Source organism: Aphanomyces astaci (genome assembly GCF_000520075.1).
Source record: "Aphanomyces astaci strain APO3 unplaced genomic scaffold supercont1.15, whole genome shotgun sequence".
Taxonomy (NCBI): Eukaryota; Oomycota; class Saprolegniomycetes; order Saprolegniales; family Verrucalvaceae; genus Aphanomyces; species Aphanomyces astaci.
Window position 1 is genome coordinate 471,816 of NW_009798278.1, and position 13,064 is coordinate 484,879.

A 13,064-nucleotide genomic window follows, 5' to 3' on the forward strand; every position below is an offset into this window, starting at 1 on the left:
TACGGCATCGACTACGTCGCGGTCAGGCAATACAACGTCGGGCAATCTTCCACAAGCAGCGACTACCGACATGGAAGAGAAAGTCGAGGAATTAGCTGCAGAAATATCTGCGGCATTGGACATGGGAGAGTTTTGCTCTCAAATTGAGCGACTCGGTGTCGATGATGAGTTGGACGAGGACTTATTGGAAATCTTGGGCTTAGACATTGAATAAATAATATATGTATTGTGACTTTTTAGTGACTTTTTTATATGTGCTCCCATTCAAACAAGAGTAGTACGAATCGTGCAATCTTTCCCGAACTTCACTTTTTCCGAAACGTGCAAACATTTTCGGACAGAGGTAGTAGTTGGTTGAATTATACCGCTAGCTTGGTGAAATGCAGCTGTATGAGTTTCAAGTTGCCTCGAAATATATATGTTTTACGAAATAAATGTGCCGGATACAATTGGAGATACGAAACACGAAATTTCGTAAACCCAGATAGTGGACATATTTTGATTTGATATTTGTATGCTAAAATTATATCCAGAGATATAAAGGGTTTTACGAAATCGAGTATCCGGACACAGTTTCAGAATCTTTACACAGCAATGCCATCAACCAAACGCAAGCCCCCAGCGGCGCCGACCACGGAGGACATAGGCTTGTCAACAACTGGGGATCAAGGTATGTTGCTTCGGTATGGAAGTAAAACACGCTATCAGTACGAGAAGCGCTGTTGCGTATAAATATCGTATGAATACTGAGTACAATTATGAGCACGATGGGCGTGTCTTGACTTTGATGTCGAAGGCAATGGCAATACCTCCACCATCACACACACACTAATAACGTTACTCTACCTCAGCCATCTCTAGGGCCTGGTGAGGTGGGCAGTCGTGCCCTTTGTTGTGCACCATACCACAACAGAATCATTATAATAGGCTGCCTGCGCCACGTCCCGCGACGTGGGCGATTCCACGAAATCTTCTCTGGGGCTTCAATAACGATGATTCTGTCTCACTTTTCGTATAGTATGGCTATAAATTACCTAGTCATAGATTGCATTGGATTGGCGGGGACTACTGAATCCTGAATGCACAGAAAGCTCGCCTATGGTCAAGTGCAGTGCTCCACTGGAAGACTTCCACGGTCCTTCGCTGCAATTTACATACAGTAGTGATATCATATTAACGTGTGATTGTCCTTGCATCTGTAAATAAAGATAATCTATCAAATCAAACTGCATTATGATTGTAAATCCAAGGATGCCGGCACGGGAGTGGCGCCTTCTCGCGCAAGGCAAGGCGCACGGATGACACCGACTACAGTAAAGTACTGTAGCCTACAGTGTACACTTTAAAACTTGGGCTGAGCTCTGGCGTACCTGAGAGTGTCGTCCAACGTATGCCCGTCTTGGCCAAACGCTTTTATTGGAAAGAAATGATAGAGAAGTTAGCAAGTGTAGACTAGACGAGATGACATACAACAATGTATGTTCTCATCAAGAAGTATAACCTTTGATTTACATGCGTATCATTCATCGTTGTGTGCGAGGATCCAGCAGAGTCAAAGTGTGTGGCAAATACAAATAAATACCTTTATCGCTGGATGCGAAAGATAAGATTATAAGGGTTTCGTAGACATTTCGTAAACCCCATTATCTCTAAATAAATGGATCGGTCGAAATATGTCGATGACCAGGCGAAATATACTGCAAGCTAAGCACATATAGAATAACTAGAACATAGGAAATCGATTAATATCTGCAGTCTGGCTGTTGTACGGTGCAGTTTGTGAAGTTGCAAAACCTCTCTATTATAGATCGTCAAATGTATCATTCAAATATTATAGCCCGCGGACGAGTTGTCTACCAGGTTGTAGGTGGAGTCACGGACTACTTCATCACCATCCAATTGACCAATTGGACGAAATTCCCCCCTGCAATTCCAGGGCTCGATCTTCGAAACCTTGGATCAAGTGCGCCACATATCCTTTCTGAAATGGTCCGTGAAGCGCCGAGAAGACTGCCGCTAGGTTGGTGTTGGTCGACAACCTCGTTCAGTGAAAGCTCACTAGGGTACTTCGACGCCAGCAACTGTGCAGCTTCACTTGGAGCCCACACGCATGACGTGAATGCTGTGGGGGGCGGTCGGGGACAGCCAATCCTTCGAAGTGCCTATTGTATTATTAGTGTTTTTCGATCGAGAACCCACACACATCTTGAAGGCTTCGTGAAAGGGTACGGTCACCACATAAGTTTGCGGGTTTTGGTCAAGTGATTTAGTGTTCCACTGTGGCGAATGCACAACGTGAAAATGTCACTCGTGACTTGCTTATTCGACCGATGTGACCCCAGCGTAGTCGACGGGATAGCAATCGTGCGATATAATCGGGGAGAAGTCGTCGCAGGCGCTTCACAGTGTTCAATCATCCAGTCCACTTGGGCATACAGCGTACCGACGATCTTGACGGTCACCTGTCGAATTAGCGGATACTGGGACAGCCTTGGAGTGCCCCAAGACGACCTCAATAGGTCAATATAGTAGGCCTGTACAGGGGGATCCTTACTTCGAGGCCCCCCAACGGTAAGGGGGAAGGCCCAACGAGGTGGGGGCGCGCTTGAGTAGTTCGCGCGCGGGGTGTGTCACTCGTGCCTTTTCGGAACCACTGGGGGCTGGTCGCACGCTAGAGCTTCCGTGACCTCCAGTTTAGCCAGAACTTGCCATCATTCCTTTGCGAAGCTTTAGTACGTGGCGTTCGTGAGGCCCTTGTCGTCCCCGACCAGCACCACAAGGATGCCCCCCGTCTTCACGGCGTCGTTGACCATTCGTTTGGCTTTTTGGGTTTCGTTCGTGCGGTGCGAGAGTTCGTCGCGCTTGGAATCGGACGTTTGAGTACTCTGGATGGGAAGGAACCAGGCTTCGGGCTTAATATATCTTTGAGATAATAATCTAGATAAGATAGCAAAAATAATCTATTTCTTATGTGACGTTGGATGCAATAATCTATTTTTAGTGCCGGTAGATATCGATAATCTATTTTCAAGCTTCGCCCAATTATCCTCAACACACCTTCGCCACACCATTTTGACAATGGTGTGGTGAAGGTGTTGTCGTTACGCAGCTGCTGCTGAGAAGGATGCATTGGTCATGCTCCTGTTGGATCCTGGCACGGTTGCAGTCCACAGACGCCGTTGAGCTACGCGGACGAACTTTTGGTTCCAAAACGTCGCCGAATGGGACCAACAGCAAGCAAGTACTGCTACTTGAAGTTTGTCGGTCCAACGAGCAACATTGTTGAACGGCTCTTCTTCACCGGATGCATGTGCTTTCTATGGTCTGTCATGATGTACTTCGTCGCGAAGTACATTTCGAGATGATCACATTCCTTCGCGCGAATGCATCGTATTGGAATTTTTACTGCCTTGTGTAATAATATATTTGAACAATTATCGATATTTTGCATTTGCTAACAATTATTTATTATCGAGGTCGTCGAATATCGTGAAATCTATTGGCGTCATTTTAGATAGTCGCAATAAATATATTATTTCGGAAGCCTGGAAGGAACAGCATGAAGCAGCTTTTGGTTTTTGGTTGGTTCAAGTCCAAAACGAATGTGAGCTTGGGAAGTGGAGTAGCTCGTCCTGTATTTTTCGCCCCGCGCGGTCAGGCTGAGTGGTCAACAAAATGCTGCGTTGACCAATTCTCGTACCCGTTGAGGTGAGACAATACTAGTACTATTAATAGGCGTAATTGGCATCAGCCAGATTTCAGATTTCGGTTTGCGAAATCTGCCAAATACAGCAGACACTAACATGTAAATTAGGATTAATATATTAATACTATCATTAAGAATGTTGGCTTTGGAACAAGGGCAGCGCAGCATATCACGGCGGTTACTTTCGAACGGTTACGTTGTCGGCACATCAAAAACGACAAATGACGGCAGGACGTGAGGTGGTAGATGCTGCTGTGACGATTTCTTGGTCCATGCCAACAATGGATGGCTTGCCGCCGTCCGCTCGAGGTGGGCACACGACGTTGCTGGCAGGCCAGCGTATCGTAGTGTTTGGTGGACATTACTTTGGCGGCGAAGGGTCGTTTGTGTACCTGAATGACACGCACGCGCTGGACTTGGAGACGTCGACGTGGTGTCAAGTCAAGTGTGAAGGCAAACCTCCAGCCCCTCGATACAACCACACGGCCACTTTAATCGGTTCGAACGCACACACCCTATTCTCGTCATCGTCAAATGAAGTATATCACAATACACTCTCTATAGGGACGAAAATGTTTGTTTTTGGCGGCAAAGGGGCCAAGGGGGCGCTGTATCGCGACATGTTTTACTTGGACCTGGAGACGTGGCACTGGTTCAGCGTGAATTGGACCACCGAGTCCCCGTCCGAGCGATTCAGTCACTCCGCCCTGGCCGTCGGAAACAAACTGGTCATTTTTGGCGGGTACGTCACAGTGCACTTTCGTTTCTTGACTGAACTTGGACGATTTGACTACACAGATGGGACGGAACCAACAAAACGTTCAAAGACTTGTGGGTATTTGACACCGAGTCGTTTGCATGGATCAAGCCCAAGGTCACTGGCACCCCCCCGCCTCCTCGGCACGGCCACACGATGGTACTCCTCGAGGACGGCCGCATTCTCGTGTTTGGGGGGTAGGTCTTTGTTGTATACTTATCACCGGCGTCGTCAAGACCACATGTATACACAGGTATGCGTTGAAAACCACCCCTGGCGACATCACGGGCGAGTACTTTAACGACGTGTACACGTTGGACACGGAAACGATGGTGTGGACTCGCCCCCGAACGACGGGGGATTTCCCCCTCGGGACGTTTGGGCACAGCGCCAGTGTCTTTGACGGCCACAAGCTGTACGTGCTTGGGGGCTGGTCTGGCACAGAACGAAGTCCACTCTTCTTGGGTGACAAACCGCTGCAAGAAACCGCCAAAACGCTAGCTCGTGAGCAGGTACCCCCCCTTTGCTAACCTATCCACCCCCCTATGGACCTTGCTGTACTTTGTTTCGCATGATTCGAGTTTATGGTTGTGTGCTTGTAGTCATCTTATATGTGTGTCTTATGTTAGCGCCTTCAAAGCGGGGCCGACGTCAGCGTCAAGTCGTTCAAATCCGATTTGGCGAAGTCGAAATATGTCCATGTCTTTGACTGTGCCGCCATGGAGTGGTCATCCCCACTTGGCGCGGGGGTGCCAGTGTCGAATCGGTATGGTCACACATGTACGGTCGTGGGTCCGCATCTGTTTCTATTTGGGGGGTGGGACGGCAACCGGGCGCTGCACCAGCTCGTGGTGGCGGACTTGCCCACTACTGCGCATGCATAAACCACAAATCTTTACTTGTTATTACACTGTTTCGTCTATGTCATGGTGGCCACTTCCTGCAGCACATGGGCCACAAAGGTCGGCAACGGTGTCGCACCTTGCACGACGTTGTCGCGGGTGCGCACCGTAACTTGACCCGACTCGACTTCGTTTCGTCCCACCACGAGAATGTAGTTGTAGCCAGCCACTTGAGCCTCTCGAATGCGTTTGTTGAGCGTCTTGCCGCCGCTGAGAACATCCACGTACATCTTGGCGTCGTTGTGCAACGTCGCATGCACTTGGTTGGCGTAGTCCAGTTGGTCATCCGTCACCGGCAGTACCGCCACCTAACTCCCCATCAGTCCCCGACTATTGTATCAGCACTCTTATATACCTGACGAGGGTTAAGCCACAACGGCCACTTGCCGCCCGTGTGTTCAATCAAAATCGCCATCATACGCTCGATAGACCCCAACACGGCGCGATGGATGATGATCGGCGTGTGCTCTTTGCCGTCGTTGCCGTCGTATTTCAGACCAAACCGCAAGGGCAATTGGAAATCCTATATGCCAACGAACAATGAAAAACATTCATGCAATACTATGGGGTTTCGTACCAGTTGGATGGTACCGCACTGATGCTCCCGCTTGAGTGCATCAAACACGGCAATGTCAATCTTGGGGCCGTAAAACGCACCGTCCCCAGCATTCAACGACCACGGCATGTCGAACGAATTCAGCGCAGTTTGCAGTTGGGCTTCGGCCGTGTCCCAGAGGGCAATGTCGCCCATATAACTTGCTGGGCGCGTCGACAGGCGAAGCTACCACCATCGCCATTCAATTAGATTGCGTTTCGACAGGGCTTAGTCAGTAGGTAGTACTCGTGTACCTTGAAATCGAACCCAAACACCCCGTACACGTGCTTGATAAAGCCCAAGCACGACTGAATTTCACTTTGCACCTACACAACCCATATATAATTAGACTCAAACCAACCACTGCCACAGTACTAGGAATATATATATATATATATATATCGTATCAACAATACTTGATCTGGGCGACAGAAAATGTGCGCGTCGTCTTGATGGAACCGACGCACGCGCGTCAGCCCTGTGAGCGCCCCCGACGCTTCATTCCTACATATCGACACACAACCCATGTTCATTCCACGTGACTGTATATATATGTATATATATATATATATATATATATCAGTCAAAGGAAGAATTCAAGCGTATGTACCGGTGCAAGGCCGAAAAGTCGGCAAAGCGGACGGGCAGTTCGCGGTACGAGTACACCTTGGACTCCTTAAACATGATGCAATGCCCTGGGCAGTTCATAGGCTTGAGGCCAAACACTTCGGCGACCGAGTTTAGGTTGGTAGGGGTATCGGCAGGGGCTGCATGGTCATGCATGTGCGGATGGTCCATGCCGGGGGTCACCAAGTACATGTCTTCCTTGTAGTTTTCAAAATGGCCCGATGTCTCCCACAGCTCCTACTCGAATGAACATATGTGACACCGAAGGTTGAGGGATTGCGAACGGACCTGCTTGAACAGGAGCGGGGTCACCACTTCGTCATACCCTCGACGCCGGTACTCTTGTCGAATAAAGTCGCTCAGCTTGTTGAAAATGCGCGTTCCGTGGGGCAACATGAACGAACTGCCGGGGCTCCACTGGTGAAACAGAAACAATCCTTGGGCTTTGCCCAGCACGCGGTGGTCGCGCTTCTTGGCCTCGTCCTGCAGCGTCTTCCACTCCTTCATGCGCGGCTTGTCGGGAAACGAAATGCCATAGATGCGCTGAAGAAGCTCCGGTCCGTGGGTCCAGTGGGACGCCCCACATCGCGTCAGCGCAATCGACTGCAACATGCCTAAAGTTCACTCTCAAAAATATAGATATATATCACTCTCGAAAAAAAGTGAGATATATATATCACTCTCATCAAAGGTGAGAGTGGATCTGTGTCTACACAAAGTGACAAAATGTGGTTCCACGTGTAGCCCAATCAGATCATTGCGAGATGCTTGAGTTGTTCGCAAGAACGGGAATGTTGTAGGAACGGCCAAGGCACAGCGCCGCGTCCACGACTCTGGACGCCGCGCCATGTCGCCATGTGATTCCAGCAAGGACGACATGCATGATGCCCGGCATGTGCATGTTCTTACCGGTGTGAGGGAGGTGCGGGCCGCGACAGAGATCCACAAACGTCCCGCAGCGGTATAACGTCACGGCCTCGGTGGATGGGATGTTATCGAGCATCTGGCATTTGAACTTGGAGTACGCAAACAGATCGCGGGCGACGTCTCTTGTCACTTCCATGCGTTCGAAAGGCGCTTTCTGCTTGATCAACCGCGTCATGTGCGATTCGATGTCGGCAAAGTCGGCTTCTGACAGCGTGCGCTGCTTTTCTAGGTACATTTCGTAGAAGAACCCGTCTTGCTGCGCGGGGCCGTCCGTGAGGAGTACGTCGTCACCAAACTTGGCCTCCAGTGCCGCGCCGAGCACGTGCGCTGACGAATGCCAAAAGAGGGACTTCATCGAGTCGTCGTCGAACGAATGCAAGCGGACGTGGTGGGCATCGGAAGGGAGGGCGCGGGAGAGGTCCCATACTTGAGACTGATGGGGATTCTCACGCGTCGTGATGGACGCGCCAACCACAGGGAATATCTTCTCCCCCGTGTGTTGGACGTACTGTGCCATCGCATGCAATGGCGTTGTGGCGGTGACGGCAAATGGAGCCGTCAACGTTGGAAGGACCAGCTCCACCGACACGGCCTGTGCAGCAGCTTGCTCCTGCCTGGCTTTCTCCGCTTCCCATTTCGCTAAACGCGACTCTGCCGCGTGGTTGCTAAAGACGCGATGCCGCCGTATCAACGACGGCCTCCACCTGGAACCTACAAGCGTCAACATTGCGTTGATGGCAACCTGTCAAGTGCACATTCCATATCCGGAAACCGCCGGATATTGAAATTGTGATCAAATGCGAGGGGAAGGTCATGCATGACTGCATCAACATGCTGATGCAGTGGCTGCATGTACGGCTGTAGTGCTGGTTTCCGTGTGCCTGGCTTTGGATCACATACCTGCATGCTGCACATGATTCTCGTCGTGATACTTGCATTACGTGCTTCATTGGTGTGCTAAATTTAGCGCCAAGCTTCGTTGCGTACGGGCCACTTCGTTCCCCCGGTCGATCGGTCGGTCGGTCGACAGTCCGATGTTCAGCAACCAGGTGATGCCCGTGGCCAACGTCATTTGCGCCCGCCGAGAGATCAAGCACCAAGTGGACATGCTGTACGAGAACCTCCAGAGCCCCAAGGGGCTATGCAACATCACGTCGCCGCGGACGTTTTCGCACCTGCAGTTCAACGCGAAAAAGCACACCCAAGCGCAAGGTACGTCCGACTATCATGCTTGCGTGACCTTATGTCACAACGCCACTCCTTTCCAGCGCAACAAGCACGCATCGACCACGACAATATCCTGCTCATGGAGAAGATGGCCCACATCATGATCTCGTCCTCCGCCACAACGAATACGTCCTTCAAACCCGGCACGTGCCTGGACAGAAACCAACTGCCTAAGATTGACAACCACAACAACTACACCCTCGTGCACGGGTATGCCAAGACACGGCAGCGCGAAGCTCAGCGCATCGCCAAGGAGAACGCGGTAGGCACATGCCGATGGCAGTGTCTCGTTAACTTCGTGTTGACCGTCCAGCTTAGCTCCATCGCCAACGGATCGATGCGCAGAAACCAACGTACACGAACGCCCAATACAATGCAGACAACGCAGCCAAGAACGTGCATCTCAGTCGCATGCACCGCAAACTCGTGTGGTCCAAGCCGACACGTGCCGAACTGAAACAGGAAGAGCGCCGTGAGGCCGCGGCGGTGACGCGGGAAGTCGACAAAGCGCGGGTCTATGCATCGCCAACGCCGACTGTCCCCGGAGCGAACGCGGACATTGTATCTCCTGTTGCAAGGAATCGCATGTGCATCTGCATCGATGGCTTTGACCCGTCCCCACCCCTCGTTGCACCATCAGGGCGCACATTCCCACAGTCGTCAACGGGAGGTATGTTCCCGCGACCTCCCAGGAAAGCAAGGCACACGGCGCTTCCATCGAAAGAAGTCAACAAGGGGAGCGAAGAGATCGACCTGATCTTGCAGGAGAACGAGGAAGCGTTGGCGCCATGTCCGATCTCGACGCCGTCGGTGGATGCGGCATACTCCGACACATTGCTCAACGACGAATATGAGGTTGATGAATTTTGTGCCGAATAAACGTACACGTTATTTTACATATAGTGGGGTTTAATCATGTTAATAACGCCGCCATTATTGCCAAGTCGTCTAAAACGTGTCCGGTATATTGTATAAAAAACGCACATAATATCATAGAGTTTTGACCATGAGCCACAGCGACGACGCCTTGTACATGCCGACGTACGTCGTGCCGAAGTCTGTCGCCCACTTGCTGGATTCAGACAGTGGTGAGGAAGGAGATGCACACAACGTGACGCCTATCAAGCGCAGGCGGGTAGATCATAAGCAACCACAGCAGTCGTCAAAAGCTGCAACATCTCGGGTGGCCCGTCGGCTGGTGCCCGACGTAGTCGACGTCGATGCAACAGCAGCAGCAGCGTCATCAGATATCATTGTCCTAAGCTCTGAAGAAGACGACGACGGCGACTTGGAGGTATTGCGGCAGGTGGCAAACGATCCGGAGGCCATTCGGTTTCGGGAACTAGCGATGCGGTACAGACTGCTTCGTTGGCTTCTGCATCACTTGTAACGCAATGTGTAGATCTGCTGCTGCCGCCGCCGCCGCTGTCATTTCCATCGACTCTGACGACGACGAGAAACAACCACAGCCAGGTGTCCCGCGGCCACCGAAGGCCACATCCTTCTTGACCTTGGCCGTCCTGTGGACCTCTCGAACCGGTAGTGCCGAGTCCGACATGTACACCTTGGCTCCCGTACGTCCTCATCTTGATCGTGTCCCGCACCCACGATGCCATTAGATGGATGTCTTCCAAGTCCTGCTGGATGCGTTTTGTGCCAAACTGAATGTGCCCACGCATCTCGTCCGCATGAGCTTCGACGGGTCGCCAGTTCTTCCGTACGAAACCCCAGAAGTACTGAATAGCACAAATACATTCGTTCGATCGTGATTGATGACATGGCGGCGGCAGGACAAGGAAGTAGCAGACGGCGACCAAGTGGACATGGTCGTGGACTGGGACCAAGTGAAGGCGCCGCGAGCCGCCGCCAACGCTGTCCGCGTGCGGGTGCAGCGCGTCGGGTCCAAGAAAACCCAAGTGTTTACGATCGCCCCTGTACGATGTGACGACAGCTCGTGTCCATCCATTTCTCAATACGCTATTGTAGGAAATGACAGTCAAGAAGCTGCTCGAGTCGTTTTGTTCGCTGCACAACCTAGTTCCAGCTACTGTGGTGCTCAAGTTGTTTGGCGAAGTGCTGCAAGAGGACGTTACTATCGAGGTAGCCCCTACCTATAGTCATGGCACGGGGCCCCATTTCTCCGTATGTGACGATGTGGATGCTTGTCCTGGTAGTCTTGCCTATTGGATGCAGACGACATCCTCGTCGCAGAGAGTTCAGCAGAAGCAGTCGAAATGGCCCCAGATGAGAGCAACACCGTGACGATTACTCTTCGCTTCGCCGACAACGATGTTGAGAATCACCGGATTGATTTGGTGCGTGCTGCTGCGTGGTGATGATATCATGCTAAAACAACATCATCATTGATCTCATTGTGGTTTATGTACGTACATATATTGTAGGCGTCCAAGGTCGAGACATTAGTGGCCAAAGTCAGCAGGAAGCGCCACGTGGAGGCATCGCAGGTCAAGTTTGTCATTGATGGGGACGCGATGCACCCCCACCAACCGTTTCACGTACGTGACCACCTACTGCACAGTGATGTGTTTGCAATGACACTTGGGGTTGTGACATTACTAGTCGTACGATTTGGAAGGCGACGAGATCATCGATGTCAAACTGGCCACCGTGTGAACACACACAAAATCACTTGCAACATACGTGTTGGATACGGCGAGTTCTATCGTTGTACAGCGTTGGCAAGCCAGTGCCGTCGACTTTGCAACTCGTCACAGACACACACCCTGGCTGTTGATGCTGCTGCGACGAAATTACCCCCGTCACGAACGCACCTTTTGTGTTGGACCTGTAGATACTAAATAACAATGAACAAGATGTAAACTATGCAAACAATTGAGGTTGTTGTGGCTACATGGGGGGTTGAGGGGGCGTGTCGGCGAACCATATGCGAACGCTTCCATATAGTGTAGTATAAACATAACGAGTATATGTAGGTAGGCAAGTGGGGCTCTCCTATCGACATCGCGATTTCCAGGGAGAAGCCATCCACGCGCATCATCTAGTCAAAGACGTGGACTGCCACGATGCGCACTTCGGCGGGGGCGTGGTTGGTGGAGCGGCTGACAAACTCCAGCGACGTTTTCTTGGTGAAAAAATGACACGGGGATGGATCTACCATGTGCCTCCCATTAGCTCGGACATGCAGATGCACGCGGCGGTTCTTGTTTGCGCGGGCTTGGACATGGTACAGGCCAGTCTTAAGCACCACGATAGAGGTGGCATGTTGGCCAAGCGTAAACAGGGCGGGGGGGACGCTGGTGTGGACGGTCCATCGCACGGGGTCGTCCATCGCTGTCGAGAGGGTCGTGGCTACATGCAGCATGGGCGACGGAGGGAGGTATGGAAGGGGGGAAGTGGTTGGGCTCGTTCGATGCGGCTGTTGGGCTTGCAGAAAGTCCTTTTGCAGCACTTGCAGCTCTTGTTTGAGAGCACGCACTTGCGATTGAAGGGCCTCCGTCACCTCACTCGTGGACAGGGCACTCAGCCTTTTGGAGGGCACCTCTAGGAGCGTCAACTCGAACGTGTACGTGGCCGTGAATCCTCCAAATGCGGCCAACATGAGCACCAAATACGAAGATCGGTTCACAGGATGCACCAAATCGATCGTGTAGTCGTTGTCCTGGTTGGTATCCAAGTCCCTGCAGCTGCGAAGAGCGCGCTACGTAGATATAGCATCGTACTGTTGATGGAGATAATCATCGCAACGCGTACCTTGAGGGTAGTGGCGACGACGTTGGTCGGAAGTACGTACAGGGCTTCGGATGGAGTGTGGTTGCTCAAGTCCCAAATGTTGCACATCCTACCACGTTGTTCAGAGATAATGGACATATGTGTGGGGACATGCCAGTGCGCTTGAGTCTTGGTCGAGCTGAGTTCAATTCGGATGGGCGTCGTGCCATTCGTGGTCGTGATCTGGACGGTGTAGCGGTCGGCCGAGCACAGAGACGGAAACCGGACGTTTGCGATTTCCATCGTGTCTTCCGCTGGCATAGGGGCGACTCCGCTCTGACGAGGAGTCATGGTGCAATATGACCTTTGCTTTTCCAACGACGGGATGCAGCTGAGTTGCGACAGTTGCGACAGGGGTGGCACCCCGCCCCCCCAATGTAGCTACCCGCGGGCAACGGTTCTTGTAGCCCCTGAAAAGTTGTGATCAACAAGAAATATAAATGAGCTTGTGCTTTTGCATCTGATCGACTATCTCGCTCAATACGTACCTACTGGTGCCTACCAATCCACCATAACGAAAGGTGACACATGTCATTTCGCAGATAACGTTATACTACTTCGAACCCCCATAGG

At 51.5% G+C, this 13,064-nt stretch overlaps 6 protein-coding genes across 7 annotated transcripts; 3 read left to right on the plus strand and 3 right to left on the minus strand.

Moving 5' to 3' along the window:
• Nucleotides 1-1,810: 1,810 nt before the first annotated feature.
• On the minus strand, nucleotides 1,811-3,137 carry H257_07350 (hypothetical protein; the record flags this gene model as incomplete). The annotated part of the gene is made up of 3 exons (XM_009832837.1): nucleotides 1,811-2,162; nucleotides 2,204-2,922; nucleotides 3,106-3,137. 2 exons carry the CDS (start codon nucleotides 3,135-3,137, stop codon nucleotides 2,730-2,732), a joined length of 225 nt encoding a protein of 74 aa, XP_009831139.1. The 3' UTR covers nucleotides 1,811-2,162; nucleotides 2,204-2,729.
• Nucleotides 3,138-3,978: 841 nt separating this feature from the next.
• Nucleotides 3,979-5,347, plus strand: H257_07351 (hypothetical protein; the record flags this gene model as incomplete). The annotated part of the gene is made up of 5 exons (XM_009832838.1): nucleotides 3,979-4,204; nucleotides 4,271-4,448; nucleotides 4,505-4,660; nucleotides 4,717-4,975; nucleotides 5,093-5,347. The coding sequence occupies 5 exons, from the start codon at nucleotides 3,979-3,981 to the stop codon at nucleotides 5,345-5,347; spliced, it is 1,074 nt and encodes a 357-aa protein (XP_009831140.1).
• Nucleotides 5,336-8,251, minus strand: H257_07352 (threonine-tRNA ligase). Its single transcript, XM_009832839.1, has 8 exons — nucleotides 7,497-8,251; nucleotides 6,876-7,201; nucleotides 6,571-6,824; nucleotides 6,377-6,464; nucleotides 6,215-6,286; nucleotides 5,943-6,146; nucleotides 5,721-5,888; nucleotides 5,336-5,673 (listed from the first exon to the last, which is right to left on the minus strand). Exons 1-8 carry the CDS (start codon nucleotides 8,239-8,241, stop codon nucleotides 5,383-5,385), a joined length of 2,148 nt encoding a protein of 715 aa, XP_009831141.1. The 5' UTR covers nucleotides 8,242-8,251; the 3' UTR covers nucleotides 5,336-5,382.
• Nucleotides 8,252-8,311: 60 nt separating this feature from the next.
• Nucleotides 8,312-9,684, plus strand: H257_07353. Of its 2 annotated transcripts, XM_009832840.1 has the most exons (3): nucleotides 8,312-8,726; nucleotides 8,783-9,003; nucleotides 9,060-9,684. In XM_009832840.1, exons 1-3 carry the CDS (start codon nucleotides 8,549-8,551, stop codon nucleotides 9,618-9,620), a joined length of 960 nt encoding a protein of 319 aa, XP_009831142.1. In that variant the 5' UTR covers nucleotides 8,312-8,548; the 3' UTR covers nucleotides 9,621-9,684. The 2 variants fall into 2 exon arrangements, with proteins under 2 accessions (XP_009831142.1, XP_009831143.1); XM_009832841.1 differs by having other exon boundaries at nucleotides 8,312-9,003.
• Nucleotides 9,685-9,738: 54 nt separating this feature from the next.
• Nucleotides 9,739-11,593, plus strand: H257_07354 (hypothetical protein). The gene is made up of 8 exons (XM_009832842.1): nucleotides 9,739-10,094; nucleotides 10,144-10,315; nucleotides 10,361-10,474; nucleotides 10,532-10,675; nucleotides 10,728-10,841; nucleotides 10,916-11,056; nucleotides 11,144-11,257; nucleotides 11,322-11,593. Exons 1-8 carry the CDS (start codon nucleotides 9,748-9,750, stop codon nucleotides 11,373-11,375), a joined length of 1,200 nt encoding a protein of 399 aa, XP_009831144.1. The 5' UTR covers nucleotides 9,739-9,747; the 3' UTR covers nucleotides 11,376-11,593.
• Nucleotides 11,594-11,760: 167 nt separating this feature from the next.
• On the minus strand, nucleotides 11,761-12,782 carry H257_07355 (hypothetical protein; the record flags this gene model as incomplete). Its single annotated transcript, XM_009832843.1, has 2 exons — nucleotides 11,761-12,420; nucleotides 12,474-12,782. 2 exons carry the CDS (start codon nucleotides 12,780-12,782, stop codon nucleotides 11,761-11,763), a joined length of 969 nt encoding a protein of 322 aa, XP_009831145.1.
• Nucleotides 12,783-13,064: the final 282 nt, after the last annotated feature.

What these genes read in the sequence shown, in the direction of transcription:
- H257_07352 (XM_009832839.1), bottom strand. Translation starts at nt 8,241, where the DNA reads ATGTTGACGCTTGTAGGTTCCAGGTGGAGGCCGTCGTTGATACGGCGG. An exon ending in TTTTCTGTCGCCCAGATCAA is followed by an intron (nt 6,287 to 6,376) that starts GTATTGTTGATA and finishes TGGGTTGTGTAG; the next exon opens with GTGCAAAGTGAAATTCAGTC. An exon ending in AGTGCGGTACCATCCAACTG is followed by an intron (nt 5,889 to 5,942) that starts GTACGAAACCCC and finishes GTTGGCATATAG; the next exon opens with GATTTCCAATTGCCCTTGCG.
- H257_07354 (XM_009832842.1), top strand. Translation starts at nt 9,748, where the DNA reads ATGAGCCACAGCGACGACGCCTTGTACATGCCGACGTACGTCGTGCCG. An exon ending in ACATGTACACCTTGGCTCCC is followed by an intron (nt 10,316 to 10,360) that starts GTACGTCCTCAT and finishes CGATGCCATTAG; the next exon opens with ATGGATGTCTTCCAAGTCCT. An exon ending in ACCCCCACCAACCGTTTCAC is followed by an intron (nt 11,258 to 11,321) that starts GTACGTGACCAC and finishes TGACATTACTAG; the next exon opens with TCGTACGATTTGGAAGGCGA.
- H257_07353 (XM_009832840.1), top strand. Translation starts at nt 8,549, where the DNA reads ATGTTCAGCAACCAGGTGATGCCCGTGGCCAACGTCATTTGCGCCCGC. An exon ending in AAAGCACACCCAAGCGCAAG is followed by an intron (nt 8,727 to 8,782) that starts GTACGTCCGACT and finishes ACTCCTTTCCAG; the next exon opens with CGCAACAAGCACGCATCGAC. An exon ending in GCATCGCCAAGGAGAACGCG is followed by an intron (nt 9,004 to 9,059) that starts GTAGGCACATGC and finishes CGTCCAGCTTAG; the next exon opens with CTCCATCGCCAACGGATCGA.